The 24,771-nt window shown below is 52.4% G+C and overlaps 1 protein-coding gene across 4 annotated transcripts in view; it reads left to right on the plus strand.

The window, feature by feature from the left end:
• SPECC1 (sperm antigen with calponin homology and coiled-coil domains 1) overlaps positions 1-24,771 on the plus strand; it is a 125,930-nt gene that overhangs the window by 83,847 nt on the left and 17,312 nt on the right. For 3 of the 4 annotated variants that reach the window (XM_077311825.1, XM_077311824.1, XM_077311826.1), the window contains 5 exons: positions 7,132-7,277; positions 9,610-9,710; positions 12,002-12,083; positions 18,370-18,523; positions 19,179-19,281. In XM_077311825.1, the coding sequence (XP_077167940.1) occupies positions 7,132-7,277; positions 9,610-9,710; positions 12,002-12,083; positions 18,370-18,523; positions 19,179-19,281 (586 nt within the window). Of the gene's footprint in view, positions 1-2,502; positions 4,465-7,131; positions 7,278-9,609; positions 9,711-12,001; positions 12,084-18,369; positions 18,524-19,178; positions 19,282-24,771 lie in introns of those variants that run through there. The other variant, XM_077311827.1, reaches the window with a different exon arrangement.

Genomic DNA, 24,771 nt, shown 5'->3' on the forward strand with positions numbered 1-24,771 from the left:
TTCCGCCCCTCTCCCCCCCAAACCCGCGTCAGCCTGACATTAGGCAGGAGTCCTGAGGGCATGTGAAATGTCAACACCCCTGACCACAAGAAGCGCTCTGCATTTGAGCCCGCCTTCCAACAAGTGCTTCCAGGCACGTACTGTCGGCCACCGAGGTCAGAAACTTCGCTTTTTAAGAAGGGGTTTTCTGGGGAAACAACAGGCCGGGGGTCCCGCGAATGGTTCCCATGCTCCTGCCAATGCACGGCACACGCCCCCCCCCTTTCACATTATCAGCCACCAGAAGGCACACGTGAGGACAGAGCTGGACAGTTCCAAGAGAAATGGGGCATTCCCAACTCTGGGTTTCCCCTCCTGTTTCCCAGCCCCGACCCGGCTGCCTGATCGCGTCAGATCTCGGAAGCTAAGCAGGGTCGGCCCTGGTTCGTGCTTGGAAGGGAGACCACCAAGGCAGCTACGCAGAGGCAGGCAAACCATCTCTGAATGTCTCTTGCCTCGGAAACCCTAACTGAGAGCCAAATGCCACCTTCCAGCACCATTTCTAATGGAGAGACGCGTGGCTCATTTGCAAGGAGGAGGGGGCGTTAACTGCCTCTTATTCTCCCCTGCAGTTCTCTCCCCCTCCCATTTCAGCTTTAAAGTTTTTCCCCTTTGCCCAGACTTCAAAACCAGAAAGGTATCTGGCCAGATGAGAAACTAGCAGGCAGGGAGGGCACTTCCAGAGAAGAGTTCGTAGTCGCAAACGGGGTGATGCTCCGTTCTGCGTATCCTCCCCATAAACTCCCTCCCCGCTCCCAGCCCAGGCGTTTCTGGTGGGGACAGGATTGAGGCTGGCACACAGGGCTACAGAGATCTCATGCCGGCCCTGCGTCACTGGAAAGATCTGCCTGGTACCTGAGGCATGTTATGTTTACAAAAGATGCGAAACATTTGCCCGCCCGTCGCAACACCTGCTCCATTGTCCTTGCCTACATTCTCCGCCGTCTTTACGGCTCCTCCTTGACCGGAAATCCCGCCACAGAATCGGCCATCAAACAGCACAGCTGATGGCCGTGTGTCCCCCGGCTCCCACCTCCGACTCTTTCCAGGTTGTCCCTGACCGTGTCTATCCCCACCCCTACCCCTACCCCTACCCCCAAATCCTCTCTGATTTCTGGACCAGCCAGTGAACACGCAGGAGCTGTGAGGTCTCCAGGGTGCATCTGAAGTACAGGTAAGCGCAGCCCCCTTTTTACTCCTGCCCCACCTCCCATTTTACTCCCCTGCTTCCCTTCCCCATGCCCTCCTGATCCTCCCCCAGGGCTGCCGCCTGCTGTTTAATTTCCCTTTCTCTCTTCTAGAACCCCGCTTGCACTGTGTGTCTGTCTCAAAGCGCTCCAGTTAGTCCTTGTCTGCTGGTTTATGTTTCCCCACTCCGCCCCAACACGCCTGCCTGTCGCCACCGTCCAGTCCTGCTGCAGGGAGGCGTTGTGGCTTCACATCTGTTCCTGAGTCTGGAAGGCCAGTTCGCCCCCCTCCTTTCCCCCCCACCAATCTCTGCCCACTCCTCAGGGCCTCTTGGGTGAGGAGACCACCCAGCAACTGCATGGAAGAGCCCATTGCTGAGCTGCAGGGGTGGGTGGGGTTAGGCTTGCCTGAGGTTAGTGGCCAGACAGGCAGGAAAAGGAGGGGCTTGGTACCATGAAGAGTGGAGAGGGTTCTAGATGTTGGGGGAAGTTACATCTTAAGCACCACCCTGTAAGGTAGGTCCCTCAGAGAGTTCTTGGCAGAAGGGAGGCTGCGATCCCCGTGGGTGCCACTGGCCTGGGAGCAGCCTTGCGAGTCAGCCCAGCCAAGTTCTTAGCCAAGCTAGAGGCACACCAGCCCTTCCGGAATGCCCTCCCGTGACAGTGGTGGGAAGGACACTGAAATGGGGTGGAGGAGACACGGAGCCAGATTTCATCCAGTTGGCAAAGTCTTTCCTGCCTGGAGGCAATTCGTGGGATTGGGGGGGAGGGGGAGAGGCTGAACTTCACCTGGCCTGTTGGAACTGTCAGCAGCTCTCCAGGGTCTTTCCCAGCAGCGGGAGTCGAGTTGGGGGACCAGATGTGGCCCCTCACAAGGCTGTATCTCAGGGCTAGGCATTTGCATTTGTTTACATGGTGATTTATATCCCGCTTTTCTTCCCAGCCGGTTTTGAGAATATTGTTCTCCTCTCCTCTGGTTTCTCACAACAGCCCTGTGAGGGCGGCCAGGCTGAGAGTTTGTGACAGGCCCAAGGCCACTCAGCGAGCTTTCAGGGCAGGAGAGGGTGTTAGAACCCCAGTTGCCCAGTCCTGCGCCCACCCCTCCAGCCACGGCACCACTCTGGCTCCCCGTTGGAGCCCCAGTGTTCATTCATAGTGGGGTTGGGAAGGGGAGGGTCCCAAAGTTCAAAGATCCTTGCTACCCCCCTGGCTTTGGAAGTTGGCCTTCTGTCGGCACCCACTAAAGGCCTCCTTGTGTCTCCCTCCGTTTCCGCAGATCTCTGATCTCGGCCAACTGACTCCGCCTCAGGAGTGGGGACCGTCTCCAGCAGCGTCCTCTGCAGCCTGAAAAGGGAAGAACGAATCTCCGTCTCCTGCTTTTTGTCTTCTCTCTCAGGGCCGGACCTTCTGGGACCCAAAACGCAAAAGCCATTCCCACCTGCTCTCCATATCCAGTCTGCCGTTCTTGACTTTTTGTTCCTGCTGGTGACGGTGCGGTAGAGCTGGATTTGCCAGGACAAGCCTTCCAGCGTGGGGCCCGAAGAACCCTCATGCTGACCGTGGGCAAGGGGCTCTGCGTCTCACCCATGTGGCTCTTTCCGTGGGACAGCCCGCCCTCCTCTCTATTCGTCGTCCCCAGCACAGGCAGAGAGGATGCCCTCAGAGGCCTTCCGGAGAGATCGGCCACTAGGTGGCAACAAACGACTTGAAATGCAGAAGCTCGGCTGGCTGGCTGGCTGCTTTTCCCACTTGCTGGATCGACAGGGAGGAATATGCACAGAGGTGGCGGCAAAAGGAAAGGCCCTTTGGGCGAGGGAGGGGTCCTTGGTGGTTGCTGTGGACGATCCTTCCGCCTGCCCTTCGTGAGGAACCCGGCAGGAGGGCAAGGCCTTGAATCCTTGCAACCTGCACACACAAGCCATGGCCGTCTGGTCTCAGGATTGCTTCTGCACTGTGAGAGCAGAAAGCAGCATACTTTCTTTCTTTTTAAAGGTCCCTATTTGTCATTCAAACAAAAAAAAAAACAACCTCTGGATCCTAACAAAGCACACGTTACAATTTGCCGTTTGGACTGACTGGACATTTGCCTCCCTGGACGTGGAATTGCTTTCTGCCCCATAAGCTGTGGGCAGCAGCTCTTTGGGGTGGTGTCAAATCTCATGGAGATGAACCGAGAAACACTCTAATTCCGCGCCACCACCAGGGTCTGGTCCTGTCTACTCAGGTGTAGTGTTCGGTGCAGGCTACAAGGTCTTGCTTTTGCGCTCGTGTGTTTCTCCGTTCCGCTTGCTCCTGAGCGGCCCTGGGGAGAGCTGGGTAATGTAGCTCTTTGGAAGACAGGGAGGAGCAGGTGCTTCCAAGGGGTGGCCCTGGAGCCAAGCCCATCTGCCTTGTAGGGATTGGCAGCTCAGCACTCGTGCATTTGGGATGCATTCCAGAGGTCTCGGATTTAAACCCCAGCACCACTGCTTATAATGGGTCTGGGGGAATCTCCCGGTCCCCGAGACGCTGGGGAGGGGGATCTGCTGAGTAAGACAGACAATCCTGGACCAGGCTGTGAGGCAGAAGAAGGATGTGGCTGGTGCATTTTTTTCAGGGGAGAAGACTCAACTGCCTCGGCTGCCACCCACCGCTCTCGTGTCCAAGGGACCCTCCCGTAAAACTGGCTGTCGACCAGGAAGGGAGAGTCTGCTAAAACGGAGAAGGCTGCGGGAAAACTCGCCACCGAACCTTGCATGGGGCCAGGGCGGCTGCGACTTCTCCTGTTGGATTGCGTGCGGTGGACCACCAATGCAGCTCCATGGCCGACCAAGTATTACGACCAAGGAGCAAAACTTGGGCGCACTCCTAAGCCCCCCCCCCCAAGACCCCTGTGGTTGTGGGTCTGAAGTCCTGCCTTTGACCGGGGCCCTTCTAGTGGAAATGTGGCCTCTTCTGTTGTGTCTGCCTGCATTTGTGTAAATGCGCTTCTAATGGTTTTGATGGCCGTTTTTGACCCAGTGGGGAGGGGGATGATCTTAAACCAGTCCAGTGCGCCAAATAAACATGACCTCTGCACTGAACTGTCCAGAGGTTTCTCTCCAGTGACTTCTGCTGCGGCCGGCTGCATCCCAGGCTTCTAGGGTCCCCATCCCCCAAGAGCAGCCTGGGAGGAGACTGCGGTGCAACACGAGGCGGGAACAGTCTCCGGCATTCATTTCCACCTGGTTTTGCGTGTTGTCATTTCACACCTGTTTCGGGGTCGGTTTCTTCTCTGGCAGTTTTGTGGGCTAGGCCATTCGTACGCGCCGTACCGTTTTCAGGCTGGTTATGCCCCCCCCTCCAAGGAACTTGTTTCTAGCAAATGTTCTTAGTGGGGAGGGCGGGGGGGGGGAGCATGCTGGTTTCATCTTGAGCGGAGAGAAGCCGTGTCAGAGCCAGGGGTTTGGGGGAACCGACAAGAAGCAGCCAGGAAATTCACAAGCGTCTCTGAGGAAGCAGCATTTCCCTACCTGGAGGTCCCGGAACCTCTAAAAACAGGTTGTGGGCCAGCCCTCCGTAACAGCCGTTCCTGGCCTTCATGTTGTTCTTCCCATCCTTGTTGGCCCTTATTGACACCTCTCCATTCAGCTCTCTTTGTAATAGTGATTGGGGGGGGGATATGTTAAGCGAATGGCAATAGCTGGAGGGGGGGGCGGAACCCCACTTGCTTGGGGACAGCCGCTTCCCTTGAGGCAGGGGTAGTCAAACTGCGGCCCTCCAGATGTCCATGGACTACAATTCCCATGGGAATTGTAGTCCACGGACATCTGGAGGGCCATAGTTTGACTACCCTTGCCTTGAGGGATGTTTGTGGCATTCTCAATAACATCTGGTTAGCCACAGTAGAACATGCAGCGCTGGCTAAGACGGGGGGAGGGGGCTGGGGGCTGAGAAAGCTTGACCCAGCCTTGAGTGGGTCACCGGACCAAGTCAATTCATATACCAAGGCTCGGAATGGCTGCCTTAGAGAGGGCATCAAGCCCTTGGGGAGAGGGTCTGTTTTCAGTTCTGCCCAATAGCCAGGTCGGGCAAGTGGCTAAGAGTGTCGTCCTCGAATCTGGAGAAGGGGGCTGGCTTCTCCCCTTCTCCACGTGCAATCAGCTGGGTGACCTTGGTCCAGCCTCGGTTCCCTCCAGGTTCTTTTGGCCTCACCAACCTTACAGGGGAGAGGAAGGGAAGGCGATTATAAGCTGCTTGGAAACACATGAGGCCTGCTGGGTGTCCTTGAGCCGGTTACAGTTCTGTCAGAGCTCTCTCAGCCTTACCAGCCTGTCTGTTGTTGGGAGAGAAAGGGAAGGCTGCTTTGAGGGTAGTAAAAAGAGGGGTACAAAAAACCAATTCTCCTTCTCTTCCTCCTCCTTTTCCTCCTCCTCTTCATACTCCTCCTTTCAGGGAGATCCTCCCAGTCCCCATGGCCCACCCAAGGGACCCCCCACCCCATCTCAGCATGGGGCCCCTTTCCCAAGCAGTTGGCTGAACTGGCAGACGACCACCCAGCTGGCAGCCTCACGCCAGGAGCCCCCTCCTCATCCGCTCTCCACCACGCTACATTAGAATCCAGAGGCAGGCCAGCCTCCGTGTGCCTTAGCAACGAAACGCAGCTGTTCTCCCCCACAGGCTTCCCGAAATGGCATGGCGCAGGGAGCTTGTGCAAGAGCGGCAACGTGGGGGTCACACTTTGTGAAAAGCTGGAATGTGCCCTCCCCCCACCCCCGGCCAAATCTTCTTTAGAGTCCCTTCTTCCTATGTGGACTAGCCAGAGCTGAGGACGAAGCGTCTTTTCCCCAGGCCAGCTGCCTTCATTTGTCCAGTGGTCCCTCCACCTCCCCCCATCGCTTGGCACAAAAGCAGGGGAACTGGCACAGAAGGGCAGAGCGTGCTTCGAGACAGCATCTCCCCGTAGCCCAGACTGAGCTCCCGGCTTCTCGTACCCCCGAGCGCTCTTGCGCTGCACAGACAAGACTGCGGTGCCAAGAGCTGAGCTCGCCCCTAAAGACACCAGTTCCTATTAATAACCCAACTGGGGTCATGCAGCTGTTTTCGGGGCGGGGGGGGGAGGAGAGCGTGCGCAGAATGAAATCCGGTCCTCCTTTTATCTGACTTGTTTTCTGGCGCCCGCATAAATGATGGGAAATGGTGCTTCTCGGATCTCCAGGGGAAGAATTGTATGTGCCGCTTGATTTCAGATGGCCGGATGTGGCTGGCCCGATTCACACCCTTAGGGGGATGAGTTGGCAGTGCCAGGGGAAGGGCCGTACTTGGGGATGCGTTCTTCTGTTAAGAGCTCCCCGCAAGCGGAAATGCAGCACAGCAAACAGCGAGGGGAGAAGGAAGGTGCACGCTTCAGCCAGAGCTTAGTCTTCTGTTTGCTTGGAGGGGTTATACATATGCGTACACACACACTGGAAGATGTTTAGGAGGGAGGGGGTGTGTCCTAACTTCACCTGGTGCCCTTCCCCCCTAGGTATATTGTGCACAGTGTTTAAAAAACCTTTCTCTCCCTGTTCCACAATCTTAGTACCGAGAGGCACCCAGTGATGGGCGAGAGATTCAGGGTGGGCGGAAAAAGTTATTCCTAACTTGTGGGACTCACTGCCACAGGACTTTGTGACAGAAGATGGAATGCTGCCTCTCTAGCCCTTGCGGTCCACGTTACCTGCCCCAGTGTCAAGAGATTTGTTTACATTAAAGTTGGGGCCAAGAGGGAAACCAAACTGGGTGACAATGACCCAGTATGGGATGCTTTGAGAAGATTCGTGGGTCTTTACCACCACGGTCTTAGGGATTCACAAGAATAATTCATCAAGTTTTGGTGGCTTCTACCACATTGACCAGCCTGAGGCCAAAACTGACGCATTGTCTTTTCTGTTCCTTCCTTCTGCAGGCCGATGGCTGAGCTGATTGACTCCCCGGAAGCAGATTCCACCAGCCGCTGGCCGGGGATCCCCGTGAGCCATACCTCGCCGACACCCCCAGAGTCGCTGGCCACCGTGAAATCCTTGATCAAGTCATTTGACTTGGGATGCCCAGGTACCAGACTGAGCGTGGACTAGAGGAGTCACTTTTAAGCACCCCAGTACCCATAAGCTGCATTCTCGAGCGGTTTGCCCTGGGCAGGGGCAGCTTGCTCCCTCTCGCCTTCAAAATGCAAAGTTCGGGCTGCTTTTATTATTATTGTATTAGATTTATTTCCCGCCACTCCTGAGTTGGCTCGTGGCAGGATTCATTCTCGTTTTCCTCACTTCTGTGTTGCAGTTGCTGTTGGTTTTGCTTTATCTTTCTGCACACGTTTGCTTCCTCTGCAGGTCAGTTCAGTGTAGGCCAGCAAAGGTGAATCCTGGAGATGTGCTTTCACATGCATGTGCCCAGAATTAAACTTTGTTGGTCTTAAAGGTTTGTTCTGCTGCTTCTGACCAACATAGCTCCCACCTGGATTTATCTGAAGGGGTGTGCATGCACACAAAAGCTTATACCCAGTACTGGTCTTAACGTTGCCCCTGGACTCAGACTTTGCTCTGTCGCTTCAGACCAACACGGCAACCCACCTGATTACATCTCTCTATGTCTGGCGTAAAAACCTGCCATTTATATCTGCAGGGAGATATGGTGGACATACAAGGATGTAATATCCAATCGACCACCAGAGGGAGCAAAACACGCAGAAAAGAAAGGAAGCCCAACGCAGTAGGGATAGGCAAGCCATGAAACTGAGAATGCGGAAGAGCCCTTAATCAGGGAGCCCAGCTGGATTGGTTCCTTCTGCTCTAAATCTGCTGCAAGCTTGTTTGCCAGGACTGATAAGAGGCTAAGACACCCAGTTGGCACAGAGTGGTCCCTTGGCAACATTCCTCAACAATGGAGCTTGCAAAACCCAGAGATTTGTAGGTGCCTCCAAGCACTTGGATGGGTTGGGGATTCAACCTGGGATCTTCAGTGCAGGTATCAATAGTTTTAACATTAGAATGGCTCTGCATTTGCAGATTTAGCCAACTGCTTATCTGGAAGGTAGATATGCCCGGATATCGGTAGATTTAAGGATATGTGTCTGTGGAGAACCAGCTGTAGACGATCTAATTCATTTTGTGCTGCACTGTCCTCTCTATCAAGGACCAAGATCCAAAATTTTGGGAGAGGTGCTTGATATGTGTAGCGGACTCAGAAGAAAAAAGGTTAAGTGACCCGCTTTCTGTTTTATCTTCATCAGTGGTTGCTCTTCCAATATACTGTCTTCCAATAAAGGACTTTATGAAATCCCCAGATGATTATGAGCATTTTGCCAATGTGATACTACAACTATTTTAGTATATTGGAAGAGCAACCACTGATGAAGATAAAACTGAAAGCGGGTCACTTAACCTAGGATCCCATTTTGGTAGACTCTTTATGTTTGACCATTTAGACTTTATGTTATAACCTTTTCACTTATAAACATAGAGAAGATTACTTTATCATTGTGCCTCGTGATTTCCTTTTTTCTTCTGAGTCCACATTGAGGAATCCACGGTTCTATACTTGATTGAAATGTGTAGCGGGCCTACAGAAGATGAAATATTTGGCATGTTGTTGTCATACGCCTTATTCGCTTTAGCCGAAAGAAAAATCAGGGACAGCTTTGTCAAACATAGTTTTATTTGACTAATCCAGGTGTAGTTATTCCATATGAATGACTCCCATGTACGTAGTTTGCATAATTTTCAAGTTGCTTATTGTACGGCTTGCAACGGCCAGGGGCTATATGCCATAAATGGAACTCATACTTCTGTGTAGAGAGCTGGAGACCGACCCACCACTTGCACGATCCCTTAATCATAGAATCATAGAGTTGGAAGGGGCCATACAGGCCATCTAGTCCAACCCCCTGCTCAACGCAGGATCAGCCCAAAGCATCCTAAAGCATCCAAGAAAAGTGTGTATCCAACCTTTGCTTGAAGACTGCCAGTGAGGGGGAGCTCACCACCTCCTTAGGCAGCCTATTCCACTGCTGAACTACTCTGACTGTGAAATATTTTTCCTGATATCTAGCCTATATCGTTGTAGTTTAAACCCATTACTGCGTGTCCTTTCCTCTGCAGCCAATGGGACAGCATCCCGCCCTCCTCCAAATGACAACCTTTCAAATACTTAAAGAGGGCTACCATGTCCCCTCTCAACCTCCTTTTCTCCAGGCTGAACATTCCCAAGTCCCTCAACCTATCTTCATAGAGCTTGGTCCCTTGGCCCCAGATCATCCTCGTCACTCTCCTCTGTACCCTTTCAATTTTATTATTTGATTGTGTGGGCTGAACACAGCATGTTCGCTCCTTCCTGGGTGGAATGTTGCACAGCCGACTTAGCGCTCCCTTTTTCTTCTCTTTCCTGGCAGGCGGCACCGGGCCCAGCATTCCAGTCCATAAGGTCTCCCGGAGCCCCCTGAGCGGGATCCCGACAAGGACAGCTCCTGCAGCTGCCGTCTCGCCCATCCAGGTACCCGCACAAGCCCTTCCCTTTCTGTGCAGAAGTGGGGCCTTCCCGCAGGAAGAGGTTCGGCACGTCCCCACAGCAGAGGGGAAGCGAGCCTGTTTATTTGCATTTTTAATTTAGCGGGACATCAAACACCAACAGATCAAACATATCTCGGAGGGACAATGAAGCACCTTTGGCCTTGCTGGATTCCAGCGGAGGATGTTAAATCAGTCTGGGCTGGGAAAAGAGGGATCTGGGATTTGTGTCGTTCCCGTCCCCAAAGAGCTCTAGGTAAAGGCAAAGTGCTCCGTCAAGTTGTGGCAGCCCAATAAAGTGTCACCTCTCAGGGATTTCAAGGCAAGAGATGAACTGGGGAGGTTGGCCATCACTTTCGTCTGTGCTGGTCCAAGCTCCGGCCCTGCTTGGCTTCCAAGCTCAGTTGAGATCGGGCTGGTCTGGCCTGTCAAGGCTGATACCCAAGAGTTCTGCTCAACATTTCGATGTGCCGTGGAGGAGGAGAGTTGGCCAGAGTGCTTGGGCTGTGGGGAGAGGAAAGGAGGGCCGCTTTGAGACTTACCAGGCCAGCCAGGTGACCCTGGTCCAGTCTCAGTTCTCTCAGAGCTCTCTCAGCCCACCTGCCTCTATTGCGAGGAGAGGAAGGAAGGAAGATTGTAAGCCACTTTGAGACTCCTTCAGCTAATAAAAAGCAGGGTACAAAAAGCCAGCTCTTCTTTTTCTTCCTCAAGCCGCAGGGTGTGAGCAGCAGGAAGCTGAAGCTGTGGGCATGCTGGATCTTTCTTGAGTGGTCTAGAGCAGGGGTCTTTCGCTGCTTTGAGTGTGAAGGCATGTTTGGAATTCTGAAACAACATGAAGAGTGCGGTCGCAAAATGGATGGTGTAGAAGGAAGATCCAGCCACAGAACGGCTGCTGGAGCTTATTTTCCATCATACAGTGACAATCCTTGAGCTGTGGCGGCAGCTCATTTTTAAAAGCCTGCCTACCCCCATCAAAACTCCAGTAGCCCATTAGAAGGCCTTGCTGGGCAAAGACCCCCCACCGACTTTCTATAGACATTTGGCAGAAACGTGTCCGTGGCTGACGTGGAGCCCCTGGGCACCATGCTGGGGACCCCTTGCCTAGAGCCTCCACTGCAGGCGGTTCTGCCTCTCCCAGTGCCAGACTGCGAACAAGAGCCGGTCTGACTCTTGGCTGCAAATGCATCTGCAAAGAAAGAAAATAGTGAGGAAAAAGCCATTACTTCCAAACCGGCGGGGAGGGGGAGATGTTTGGTTGCTTGTCTTGAACTAATTGATAATCAAGAAGGGTTTCTGCTGAACAAACAGCCCCCCCCCCTTGCGACTCTGGAAACTGAGGCTTCTTGTCTGTCAGCCTCCCAACCCCCAGTGTTATGTAACAAATTTGGGGGGGGGGGTTTGCAACTGATTGAGCAGGAATTAATTTCTTGGCAACCGCTGTTTATCAGCCAGAGCAACAAAGCAACAAATTAGGCACGGGGCATGGGAAGACTCCTGCATGCATGGCAGCCAAAGGCCCAAGCAGGAATGGCCCCAAAACAGGTAGCAGCCAGGCTGCTTCATATCCTCCAATGTTACATGGCCATTCACAGTAAAGCATTCAATGCGCTTTCCTGTGTGTTGTTTGTGTCCAGTTCTTGCTGCTGCACCTCAGAGTGGAGAACGTATGGCTGGAAAAGGTGCTGAGAGGAACGTAAGAGAAGCCAGGTTGGCTCCAGCCAGTGGCCCTTCCAGTCCAACACTTGGGTCACACAGTTCCCCAAACCCAGGGGCCATCAGGAGGTCCACCAGAAGCCTTCCCACTGGGATCCCCCTAGACACCAAGCATACAGAGTGTCACTACCCCAAACATGAGAGAAGCCATGTTGGATCAGGCCAGCAGCCTGTCCAGACCAACACACTTTGTCACATAGTGGCCAAATCGCAGTTACAGTTCTCTCAGAGCTCTCTCAGCCTCACCTACTTCATTGTGTCTGTTGTGGGGAGAGGAAGGGAAAGGGGTTTGTAAGCGGTTTTGGGACTCCTTCAGGTAGTGAAAAACAGGGTATGAAAGAAAAGCTATCTTCTTAAAAAAAAAACACCCAAAATTATTATTATTATTATTATTATTATTATTATTATTATTATTATTATTATTATTATTATTATTATTTGATTTATAGACTGCACCTCAGAGTGGAGAATTTAGGGTTACCTGAGCTTCCCAAGTGCAATATTCTTCAGCAAAAAGAGTGATCTCTGTGTTGTTTTGTTTTTTTTCTCTTTTGCGGGGTTTAGAGACATTCCACCTTCAGCAGCCCAAAGCCCGCTGGGAAAGCTTTCTCCAAGCATGCTGAGATACCGGACCTTCCTTTGGCAGGTAAAGTGCAGTCTAATCCCCAAACAATAATCCTATCTTTTTATCAAAGCTTTCAACTGACCTTGAGCAGGGAGCTCAGTGGGGCCCTTTGGGTTGACCCGCAGGGGCGGTGGGCAGCCCTTGCCTGGAGCCCTTGAGCACCCCACCTTTCTCCCATCTGCCCCACTGAGTGAGGTCCAGGGGAGAAACCTCCACCCAGCCACGGCACTGAAATTCAGTCCAGCAAGCCTGGGGCCCACCCTGGGCATCAGTCGGAATCGCATGTGCCTAGGCAGTAAGAATGGGCATGAGTCACAGCGGCCGCCACCTCCTACCTGGCAGATGAGGGCAACCTGGCCCTGCCACTCTCTCGCCCAGAGCCCTTCCTCGGCAGCCCCATTCTGCCTCCTCTTCTCATCCAAAAGCCACGAGGTGACCTTTGGCCAGTCCCAGTTCTCTCAGAGCTCTCTCAGCCCCCACCTACCTCACAAGTTGGAGGAGAGAGGAAGGGATGACGATTGTGAGCTGCTTGGAGACTCCTTCAGGTAGTGAAAAGCGGGGTCCAAAAAAAGCCCCAGCTCTTTTCTCTCATCTGGCTTGGTGCCGTCTGACTCAGATCTGGGCCTGAAGGTTTCGTGACTCTGTTTCCTGCAGCTTGGTACGGGGGCTGCTGTTTCTCAGCCTCCTTCTAGTCTCGCATTCCTCTTCCTGTTCCCTCGGGGGCAGGAGCACAAAGGCCAGTTCTGGCTCAGGGCCACTGGATTCCTGATCTACTGTTGGAACCTTAGGCTCTCCTGTCGGATCCTGCGGCTCAGCCTCTGCAGGGGTGGAAGAAGAAGAAGAAGAAGAAGAAGAATCTGCCCAGGAGCTAAAAACATCTATGGGGGGGGGGTGTTGCTAGGCTAAGGAGGCCTTACTGTGCCCTTTTTCATTCCTTTTTGGATTCCTGTCTGTCCTTGGAGGTCTTCCTTGTCTTCTCCATTTTCCTTCCTGGGACTTAGGAGTCCTTTGCTGCTTTTAGCTCCACTTTCCTGCCACTGACCCCTTGATCGGTCAGTTAACATGCAGCTGATGCTAAAATCATATTTTAAAATGTGTTGGTTTAAGGGGGGGGACGTATGGGGAGGAGGAATAATCAGTGGTGTGAAAAATAAAAGGTTTTTGATTTGGGAAGATGCTGTGTCTCAGCTGCATAGCATCTGCTTGCATGCAGAAGGTCCCAGGTTCAGACCCCAGCATTGCCAGTTGAAAGACCTCTGCCTGAGACCTGGGAAAGCAGCTGCCAGTCTGAGTAGACGATACTGACCTTGTTGGACGGATGGTCTCCTTCTGTGTACAGCAGATTCCTATGTATGTTTATTGAGGGTCAGGGCCCATGGCTCAGTGGAGTGCGGACTTCTAATCCGGCAAACTGGGTTTGATTCCGTTCTACTCCTCCACATGCAGCCAGCTGGATGACCTTGAGCTCACCACAGCACTGATAAAGCTGTTCTGACTGAACAGAAATATCAAGGCTCTCTCAGCCTTACCTCCCTAACAAGGTGTCTCTGCTGGGGAGAGGAAAGGGAAGGGGAATGTAAGCCGCCATGAGACTCCTTCGGGTAGAAAAAAGCGCCATATAAGACCCAACTCTTCTTCATTAAGATCAGGGCTCTCCCAGCCTTACCTACCACACAGGGTGTCTGTTATGGGGAGAAGAAAGGGAAGGTGACTGTAAGCCGCTTTGAGATTCCTTCGGGTAGAGATAAGCGGCATATAAGAACCAACTCTTCTTCTTCAGTAATATCAGGGCTCTCTCAGCCTCTCCCACCTCACAGGGTGTCTGTTGTGGGGAGAGGAAAGGGAAGGTGACTGTAAGCCGCTTTGAGACTCCTTCAGGTAGAGAAAAGTGGCATCTAAGAACCAACTCTTCTTCTTCTTCAGTAATCTCAGGGCTCTCTCAGCCTCTCCCACCTCACAGGGTGTCTGTTGTGGGGAGAGGAAAGGGAAAGTGACTGTAAGCCGCTTTGAGACTCCTTCGGGTAGAGAAAAGCAGTATATAAGAACCAGCTCTTCTTCTTCTTCTGTACTATGAGGGCTCCCTCAGCCTCCCCTCCCTCACAGGGTGTCTGTTGTGGGATTTGCACAGGCCTGCCCTTTCCCCTCCACAGTAGTCCCCTCGGCTGCGGAGATGCCAAGTGTTTTTATCCTGAACGGGCTCACCTCTGGCTCAGTTCCTTCCTCCCCACATTTGCCGCTTCCCTTGGTGTCTCTGGATGCTCGTCAAGTGGCGCCAGCTTGCCACATTGAGTTCCCCAACTGGCAGTGCCACCAGGCGGGCTACCTCCCATTCCATGACTCCACCTACCCTCCCACCCCGCCCGGCGCCTCCCAGCTTCCTGCCAAGGGCCAGCAGCGGCTTGTGGGAGCCTTGGGAATTTGACAGCTAGCAACTGCCCTTATCCGAAGGCCACTGAATTCCTCACATCACATCAGCATCCATCTATGCTTGGGACAGCTGGACAGCGGGAGCTCCGGGCGGAGTTGTCAGCAGGGCTGGTGGCCGAGCAAGCTGTGATTTGCATGTCCACTGCTAGGTGTCAGAATGTAAGGCAGCCCCTGACCTTCACTCAGTCATCAGATGCCTGCATTGCCTGCAGAAGGCCCCAGGTTCGAATCCGGGCAGCTCCCGATAAAAGATCTCAGACAGATGATTTGACCTTCCATGTTGGGACTGCATTTGCTCAGGCTTACCGCGGACATCTCGCTTTCTAACTTCTAAACTCAAAATAGAGGGCATCCCGCCCTATTAGAAGCTGGTGTTCCTGGCCCCACAGGTATCTGGAGCTAGAGCCAAGCAGACTTTGGAGCCAGTCTTGCTAGATGGTGTAGTGGACACCTTCCTTCCACTGGGAGGTTTGGGAAGCTGCCAGCTTGGCATGGCAGTATAGAGCAGCGGCCTCTAATCTGGAGAACCAGGCTGGATTTCCAACTCCTCCTCTGTATGCAGCCAGCTGGGTGACCTTGGGTCAGTCCCAGTTCTCTCAGAGCACTCTCAGCCTCCCTTATCTCACAGGGGCCCTGTTGTGAGGAGAGGAAGGGGAGGGGATTGGAAGCTGCTTTGGGACTCCTTCAGTTCATGGTCTCAGTCAACTTTTCAGGAACTTAGAGAAGTCACCGCTGAAGAAAGTCACTCGAATAACAACATCCTTGAGATCTCAGCTGCAGGGAAATCCAAAAGGAGTATTTATTCAAAGGTTTTCAAGCAGGAGAGTAACAGCAGGAAAAAGCTCACAGAACAATCCATCCCCGGATGATACCATCGGTGACTTGACTCCAGTTTCTCCCAGCAAGGATCTTTGCCTCTACGGAGGTCAGATGTTGAGGATGGCTAAGGCTCTTGAGATTGATGTCGCTACATCTGACAGTCAGCCCAAAGACAAGATCCTGAGTCGCCAATTTTATTCTGATACTCTGACTATGGTAGCATTCCCAATTTTGGAGGGCTTGTCTGCCCTCACAGTTCCAATATATGAAAAAGGTGGCTTTGCTCCAAGCTATTTCCCATAAGCTGGAGAATCTTTATGGGGCAAAACAAGGCTTGGCAGAATATTTGTCAATGCTCCCACCACCTCCTTCCATTACTGTTGAGGCCATGCAAGTACGGTGCCAACCGGGCCAACTGATCTCCCCAAATGAAAGGGAGAGCAGGAGATTAGATACCTCGGGCAGGAAATGTCATTCTGCTTTGGCCCAGGATTTCCGTATCACTAACTATCGGACGATAATGGGCGGTTACCAACTCTTCCTGTGGGGAAGCCTTCTGAAATATTTGGACCCGCTCCCGGAAGAATTTAAAGGCCTGGCAAGGCTAATTCAATCACAAGCAATCAAGTTTTCTAAGCAGGAAATTAATGCCGGGAAGCACTCTGCCGATGTTTCGGCCAGATCAGCGGCTTCGGTCATAGTATTGAGGAGAGGCTCACAACTCCGTAATGCAGATATGCCCATTGAAAGAGTGATCCTATTCACCCAGTCAACAGATAACTTCCGGGCCACAATGAAAAAGAATGAGCAGATGGCCATGTCTTTGAGCATTTGCAACGCCGTCCCAAAGGTGATGCTTTGCTCGGAGGCAGCATGATTTTGCTACCCCCTTCTAGAGGGGACAGAGGCGACTGCAAAAGCAACCATTCTTGAATTCAAAGTGTTCATTCCAATCAGTTTCCCATCCTAAGCCAAAGGACCCCCGAGATCACAACCCACAAAATTCTGACTCACCGCCTCGGTAGTTGGGGTCTCCTTGAATTTTAGGGACAGGTTAGCACAGTTTCCGAATGCCTTGCATTCCATCACATCAGATATCAATAACACTTAGAAGAACCATCTTATAACCATCTTACAAGAACCATCAATAACCATTAGAAGAACCGTGATAATTTTTTGTTTGTATCCGACCATTCTCTGGTTGGTTCAAGGGGGCTGGGTGTTGGGCTAGAAGCAAACAGCCCACAGTGTCGACCGCTGCTGTCAGATCTAGCAAGAACAGCAGTGCCAACCCGCCTAGATCCATCTGGGAGGCCAAATGCGAGGTCTTCACCCCATGGCCAGATTAGAAACTGGATTGGAACAGATGAAGAGGCGACGTTTCATCCAGGAAACTCCGCAGCTGTCTCATGACCGCACACTCAACTGGACGGTGGTTGCCTGGGTCATCCCGGAGGGGAATCCAAATCTCCTCGCTACCTGATTTCACCAGCCAAGAGGGACATGGGTCCACAGGGCATGTGGCAGGTCGGACAGCTGCTTTCCGCATCAGCCAAAGACTGCAACTCCCCCCAGCCCTGGCCTTTTGTCCAGGATTGATGGAGGATAAAGAACCCAGGTAGAGCTAGTTGCCAGCTTGAACCAACTTGGCTTAGTGATTAAGAGCAGCGGCTTCTAATCTGATGAGCCGGCTCCTCCACATACAGCCGGCTGGGTGGGCTAGTCAAAGTCCTGTTAGAGCTGTTCTCATAGAGCAGTTCTGTCAGAGCTCTCTGACATACTTCCCAGAGTGTCTGTTTTAGGGAGAGGAAAGGGAAGGTGATAGTAAGCCACTTTGAAATTCCTTCAGGTATTGAAAAGCGGGGTATAAAAACCCAGTCTTCCTCTTTGTTCTTTTAGGGTGGCAGGATCGCCCCCTTGCACCCAGGTCTCCATCATGCACAAATCTTTGTTGTTCTTAAAGGTGCTACTGGACTCTGATTTTATTGTACCAGGTCCATGTTCAACTGCATGGAAAATTCTGTAGAGTAGTGGTTTTATTATGTATGGACCTGGTGTTATACAGCACCACTGTTGGAGAAAGGTTATTTCCCCATAGCCTGAGATACCTCAGGATTGGTGTCTGTTGTGGAGAGAGGAAGAGTAGGCAATTGTAAGATGCTTTGGAACTCCTTCAGGTGGTGAAATGCGGGGTACAGAAAAACGACTCCGCTTCTTGGCCTCTCCCGCCAAATTCTGCAAGGCAAAACCTTTCCTCCTCCCCAAGGCTCTGGTCTCTAGGAAGGATGGGATCCCCTCCCTGCCCAGCCAGCACCTAAAGAGACCACTTCATTTTGTGCCCTCAGACTCACTCTGGGTTTCATCCCAGACCTTTTAGCTTTGCCAAAAAGTGAACCCAAAATAAATTGATCGTGTTGTCATCAAATCTGCATAATTCTACAGGGTTTTTTTTTTTTTTTTGCTGAGATGGGTTTTCAGAACTGCAGCCGAAAAAAATAGAAATGACAAGGCAGGCATTGCTGGGAGCACTTGTCCTGGGATGACATGCTGCACGAGAGCCATTATACTAATTGGGCAAAACGTGGAAGGCACCAGCTCTGCCTTTTGCAATTGACCCAAGTAACTAGAGCAATAAGGTGTCACTGCCCCCAACCCCGGAACACACGCAGCGAATGTCCAGTGCGGAACCCGAGAGTGTGGGTGTCCCTTTTTGAAGAATCCTGGGGAGGAACTTCAAGCCACGCCCCATCGCCAGGCCAACTGCGTGGGATACCGGGCTCTGGTTTTGTTGTGCTACTTCAGACCAACACAGCTACCCATTTGAAACTGCATGGGACAGTCAGGCTGGGCTGCTGCACGGGGCCCCGAGACCGGCCAGGGCCCACTCTGCACGGAGACCCCGAGGAATTCGGAGGCAGCACAAGAGAAGCCCCCATTCACACACATCCCACCGGGAGGAGGGGACCCCTTTAGGATGCGCGCGCATTTTGCTTGAATTTTTATCTTGCAGCATTAAGTTTGGTCACTAAAGGTTCTTCTTCCTTGCCCTCTTCCTCCCCAGACCTGCTGAAAGGGAGGAGCGAGGACCTGAAACCGGACCACTTCCTCCGCAAGAGCCCTTCTCTGGAATCCCTGAGCAAACCCCCCTCGATGACCTTTGCGGGGAGGATGCTCAATGCCACACCCAGCGGCCTGAAACCTCCAAGCAGACTCAGGTAGAGAAACTTCGCCATTTCAGCCGTGTCTCCGGAACCCCGCTCTTCGGCCCCCTCACCCTGTAAGGTGGCCACGATCCTTTCTCTCCAGATGCACATTCAAGCACCCTCATCCCATATCCACTGGAGACAACTGGTGGATTCTCATCTGCCTACCTGTGGCTAGAGGGGTTAGGTACACCGAAATAAAGGGCTGTGACAAATATGGGTGTAGTCCAAGGGAAGCCTCGTGTATCCCCCTGTGCAGATCTCTGCCAGCAGAGCCAGAGAACTACTCACCATTGTATATAGAATCATAGAATCATAGAGTTGGAAGGGGCCATACAGGCCATCTAGTCCAACCCCCTGCTCAACACAGGATCAGCCCTAACCATCCTAAAGCATCCAAGAAAAGTGTGTATCCAACCTTTGGTTGAAGACTGCCAGTGCGGGGGAGCTCACCACCTCCTTAGGCAGCCTATTCCACTATATCCTCCCTGCAACCCTGCGAGGTAGGCTAGATCACTAGTCACCCTGCAAATTTTTCACAGCAGAGTGGGGATTTACATTTGGACCTCCCAGGCCCTAGCCTGACACTCTGACCGCCACACCACACTGGATGACCGTAACAGCAATTTGATGAAAACAGCCTGTTCTCTTCTTCCTCTGGCTTCAGCGTGGAGAGAAAGGACCCTCTGGCCGCTCTGGCAAGGGAATATGGGGGCTCCAAGAGGAACGCTTTGTTGAAGTGGTGCCAGAAGAAAACCGAGGGATACCCGGTAGGTGGCCAGACGCTGCTGCCCTTTCTGGCTGTTTTGCTGCAGAGGCCTCTTTCGGCCACGGCTTGACCGAGCCAGCATCCCTTGCTCCTGCTGTCCTGCTTTGCCCTTCCTTTCCCCCCTCTGCGTGTGGGTCGGGGGCATTCCAGTGTGCTCCAATTCTGCCCTTATGAAATATCCCCACAGTATATATTGGGGCTGAATCTCGAAAATCTGTTTAACCAACGGTACCTTTCACAAGGCACCTTCCTCTGACATCACAAATTGTCATGCCAAGGAGGGGGTGGGGCGGGTCTCCAGTTAGGACATGGCATTTGAACCTCCCTGAAAGTTATTTCTTCGGCCCTCTCTTTGTATGCTCTGCTGGTTTTCGGTTTGCTGGTGTGTGTGTGGGAGGTGGGGGCGCGCGCGGTTCATGTGCAGGAGCATTCAGAGCCAAAATTGATTGGGCACAGCCTCTGAAGTGGGGCTTCCCTTGGGAACAGGTGCTGCCACTTTGCAGGGCAATCCGGGGCCCTTCACTGCAGGAACCTTTCTTTCGTGATTGTTATTTATTTTGGGTTTTCTAAACGGCCCCTCTCCCAAAATTGCCTGTAGCAAACGGGCTGCCTGTCCCCAGGAGACCTTTGGGGAGGAGAGGCCATCCGCATTTGCCGTGGGCCTCCCCAGCCACCTTCAGCAGTTCCCTTTGGCTCCCTACAAGGCAGAGGCAATCTCCGCCCTGATCCCAAGATGGCAACAAAACGCGTTCCAGCGCTTCGAACTGCAGCCCTCCCACCCTGAAGCCGGCAAGGGAAGCCGTCGAGGCCCTTGTTTGTTGTTGTGCGTGCCTGGAATGAAACGGTCCCTTTGCCAAAAAAACGAAAAAGCCTCCTTGGTTCAAAGGACAATGACATTCATTGAGTTTATTTTTATTCGGGGCTGTTGGAATGATCCTGCTGCTGCCCTGGACTCAACAAAAAAAGGGCAGCTGTAATTTTTGGCCCGGGGCTCAGGGCTCCTGTTCTTTGGGTGCCTCTTTTCCTGATGCAATTAGCTGCAGATCAAAGAGGCCGGACGGCCCGCAGAGACCCCTGGGAAATGCTCCGAGGGACTCACGGGGAGAGGAAGGAATCACAGGATGTGGGGTTCGTGCAGTCGTGCCCCTCCGAAACAGGCTAGTGAGCTGTCTCCTTGCTCCTTCGCCTGCATAGAAGAGAAGAGCCGCTTCTCGGCTGTAGCTCAATGGCCAAGCACGTGCTTGGCACGCAGAAAGGTTTCTGGCTTGCATCCCCAGGATCTTGGGCAGCATGGCTGGGCAGCCCGCTGAGAGCTCCTGCCAGGGCCATGGTAGCAGTTTATTAAATTATGCCCATTGTGGAGAGTGGAGGAATTCTTTTATTCTCCGAAAATTGTGGAAATTGAACTGCTCCTTCCACCCCCGATATTGATGGGCTGTAATTTCAGGCTGGTGTTTGGAACTACCACCTGAAGCCTTAGTGATCTCCCTCCAACTACTAGCCAGGGTCAACTCTGCTTAGCCTCCGAGATCTGACAAGATCAGGCTTGCCTGGGCTTGCCTGGGCTACCCTGGTCAGGGTACAGAGGGAAGTGTAAAGCAGAGGAAGGCACCTGTGACCCTTGAACCCAGGTCTCTGGGCTCCTGGAGGAGTCATGCCTGCTGTGGAGGTGGCCCTGTCTTTCCTGCAAGGGGATTGAAGCTCACTTCTCTTCTGAGCTGACGCCAAAGTGGCAAATGATATTACACTCGGGGGGAACCAGCTTTGTCGCTCGGGAGCCAAGGAAAGCATCCTGAGGGAACCCGCTGCCAGCACTGCTGCTGGGAGTCCACCAGACGAGCCACTCTGGATTATGTGCATCCACAGCTCCCTACAGGCAGGCAAGCTCCCCACGCATTGAATCAGAAGTCTAATGCATCCCTGCCGCGTGGCAGATGTACACTTGGGGGCCTCCAGCCCAGCCCCACCAGAAGTGTTCATGCCTCCTGCGTTTTGCATATGTTGGGACCATTTGTTCAGTCAGGACCAGTATTACCTCTTGGCCTGTGACTAGCCTGGCAGCTCTGTCCTTGGATGTAAATACCATCCCCCCCCAAAAAAAAACCCTTCTTTTTTTTGCTGTTAAGATTCTCCATTCTCTTTGGTTGTCTTGTAACAGTTTGCAGCTCTGTACCCTCCCTTGGGTGACTTCACACGTTTTTAAATATTTACAGCCGTCCTGTCCATATATCATGTTTTTCTCCATATTTACGGAAACGTGACGGGTTGATGCGGTCAGAAGGCAGCCGGTTCACGGACTAGCCGAGCTTTAATTAGCCAGCTCTGAAAGTCTAGGTTTGAGTGTTTTTGTTTTTTTCAAAGAGCAAAGCATGATTCATGGGAAGAAATGAGAAGGACTTTTTTTTCCCCCTCTAGGGACAAAGTGCTCTGTCTTGAGAGTGATGTGAGCCCTGACACCCATTCCCCACATCAGAGACCTTCTGGGGGTCTGATGCACAAGCCCCAAGCAGCTTCATGGCCAAAGATGTTTTGAACCCTAAGTAAGCTGGGCTGTCCCCTGATGGACATCTGGGCCCCACTACCTTTTCATAGAACCATAGAGCTGGTTCTATGCAGGCCATCCAGTCCAACCCCCTGCTCAATGCAGGATCAGTCTAAAGCATCCATAGAATCATAGAGTTAGTATATGCCAGACAGGCTAACTAGTCAAACCCCCTGCTCAACGAAGGACCAGCCTCAAGCATCCAGGATAAGTCTTTGTCCAGCTTCTGCTTGAAGACCACCAGTGAAGGGGAGCTCACCACCTCCTTAGGCACCCAATTCCACTGCTGAATTACTCTGACTGTGAAATGTTTTTTTTCCCTGATATCTAGCCAGTATCATTCTACACATTGGTTAAACCCCTGACTGCAGGTCCTCTCCTCTGCTGCCAACAGGAACCTTTCCCTGCCCTCCTCTAGGTGACAGCCTTTCAAATCCTTCAAGAGAGCCCTCCTGTCCCCTCTCAACCTCCTCTTCCCCAGGCCGAACATTCCCAAGGCTTGCCTTTCCCCCTCCTCTCCCCTGCTGCAGCACGGTCTTCTCACGTCTTTTGGGCACTTGTTGGCAGAACTAAGCCCTGCTCCCTTGGGCCTTCGCTCCGAGCCTCAGTTTTGTAATTTTTTATATATATATTTTTGGCCTCGTTAATGTCGTCTCGCTTAATCGTATCATTAGCAGCCGGGGCCGGATTAAAGTGCTCTGGTTCTGTTTGTTTGGCAGAGTGATGGGTTTTGTCAAAGGGCCAAAGCTCCCCCGATCAAACCTCTTAGCGCCGCAGACTGCCCGAAAGCACGAAGCCAGAGCGAGGCACTTAAATCTCTGTCAAGCGCCTGCTAGGAAGAGTGGGTGACCTGAGGAGGAAGGAGAGGGAGGGAGGGAAGCAGCCGCCTGGCCCTTTGCTGTTTCGCTTGGGCTTCGACGTGTGCCCGTTTCCGTTGCCGGCCTTCCCAAATCGCTTGTTTACTTTACGGCATTTTGCGTCGTATTTATATTTGTGTGCCATTTGGCGCGAGGAAACGGCTGATTGTTCACTTGTGCTGACATCAACGCATTAAAGACGCCTCCGGTAATCCAGTGCCGCTGTGAGGAAGGCAAGGGGGAACAGTAGCGTTCCGGGCGGATTTGAAACGGAGAGAATGTAAGATGCCTCCCCACTTAGCAGCACTTTCTCCCGTGCATCAGTGCAGAATTGGGTCTTATTAATCTGCTCATTGGAAAACATTCTTAGGCTTCCTTGGCAGTTTCCCCTTCCTAGGGCCAACCCTGCTTTATTTCTGAGACCTGATCAGGCTAGCCTGGGGCAGCGAGATCAGGTTGAATACCACTAAATTCCAGTATTTGGGAATTAGGAGAGAGATAATATCTCTCTCTCCTTCTCCCTCTCCCCTTCTCTTTCCTTCTTTCTCTCTCTTTCTCTCTGTATCTGTTTCTCTCCTTCTTTCTCTCTCTTTCTCTCTGTATCTGTATCTGTCTCTCTCTCTTTCTCTCTCTTTCCCTGTGTCTCGCTGTCTGTCTCTCTCTCTCCTTCTCTCTCTCTTTCAGTATCTCTCTGTCTCTCTTTCTCTCTGTCTCTGTCTCTTTCTCTGTGCGTATGTCTTGCTCTCTCTGTGTCTCTCCTCTCTTTCTCTGTTTCCCTCTGTATCTCTCTGCCTCTCTTTCTCTCTCTGTCTCTTTCTCTGTGTGTCTCGCTGTCTTTGTCTCTCTTTGTCTCTCTTTGTCTCTCCCTCTCTGTATCCTATGCATTGTTTTACAAGCCTCCCTGGATGCTTCTATAGTCATCTTTTTTCCTAAACAGAAAGGCCTCAGACTTCTTGAGAGCCAGCTTGGTGCAGCATTCAAGAATGGCAGCCTTTAATCAGGAGACCCGGGTTGGATTCCACACTCCTCCTCCACATAAGGCCTGCTGGGTGACCTCAGGCCAGTCAAGAATTCCCCCAGAGCTTTTGCACCCTGCCTCATAGGGTGTCAGTTGTGGGGAGTGGAAGAATAGGCGATTGTGAGCCCCTTTGAGACACATGAGGTCTGCCGGGTGATCTTGGGCCAGACACAGTTCTCCTAGAGCTCCCCACCTACCTCATAAGGGTGTCTGTTGTGGGGAGAGGAAGCGAAGGTGCTTGCAAGCTGCTTTGAGACTCCTTCAAGTAGTGAAAAGTGGCAGACAAAAACATCAGCTCTTTCAGCTGTTTCTCTTCAGAAAGCTGCTGTGCCTCCTGGATTGCCCAATCCAAGCACATGGGATGCAAACAAAACAAGCCAGGCCTTTTGTGAGGGAAATAGCCATACAAAGGGAAAGTACGCCCCGCGCAGGCTTTGGAGAAACAGCAGAGGGGTTGGCTGGAGGCAGCTCGGCCCGTCCTGCTGCGCTGAAGAACCTGAATGGCCAAGAGTTGGCCGGAGCTTTGGTGTCAGTGACGGGGATAAGACTTTGACCTCTAGAATGCCTGGAAGTTAGCTGATTCCTTCAAGTAAACCCTGGTTCCCTCCTTTTACCGAAAGCCGATGAAGAGGGACCAAGCGGGAAGGGGGTATTTACAACCTCTGCAAAGTTGCCGGAACTTTTGCTGTTACCAAAGAAGAAGAGCTGTTTTTTATGCCCTGCTTTACCTTTCCCTTCCTTTTCCCACAACAGATACCCTGAGAGATCTGTGACTAGCTGAAGGTCACCCAGCTGGCTGCCTGTGGAGGAGTGGGGAATCAAACCCGGTGCTCCAGATCAGAGTCTGCTGTTCTTAACCACTGCACCACACTGTTTCTCAAAAGGCGAGGGGGGTGTCCTTTGCTCTTACCCTGGGTGCTGCAGCTGATGTTTCCAGTTGTGCTTCTACTTAGGGGACCTCTGAGGTCTTTCTGACCTTGCCAGGATTTAGTCAAGGGGAAGAGTTTTTGCCCAGCATGGCTAATCCTTCCATGCAGTCAACAGACAGACAGACAGACAGACAGACAGAGATGG

Source organism: Paroedura picta, chromosome 15, assembly GCF_049243985.1.
Source record: "Paroedura picta isolate Pp20150507F chromosome 15, Ppicta_v3.0, whole genome shotgun sequence".
Lineage (NCBI taxonomy): Eukaryota > Metazoa > Chordata > Lepidosauria > Squamata > Gekkonidae > Paroedura > Paroedura picta.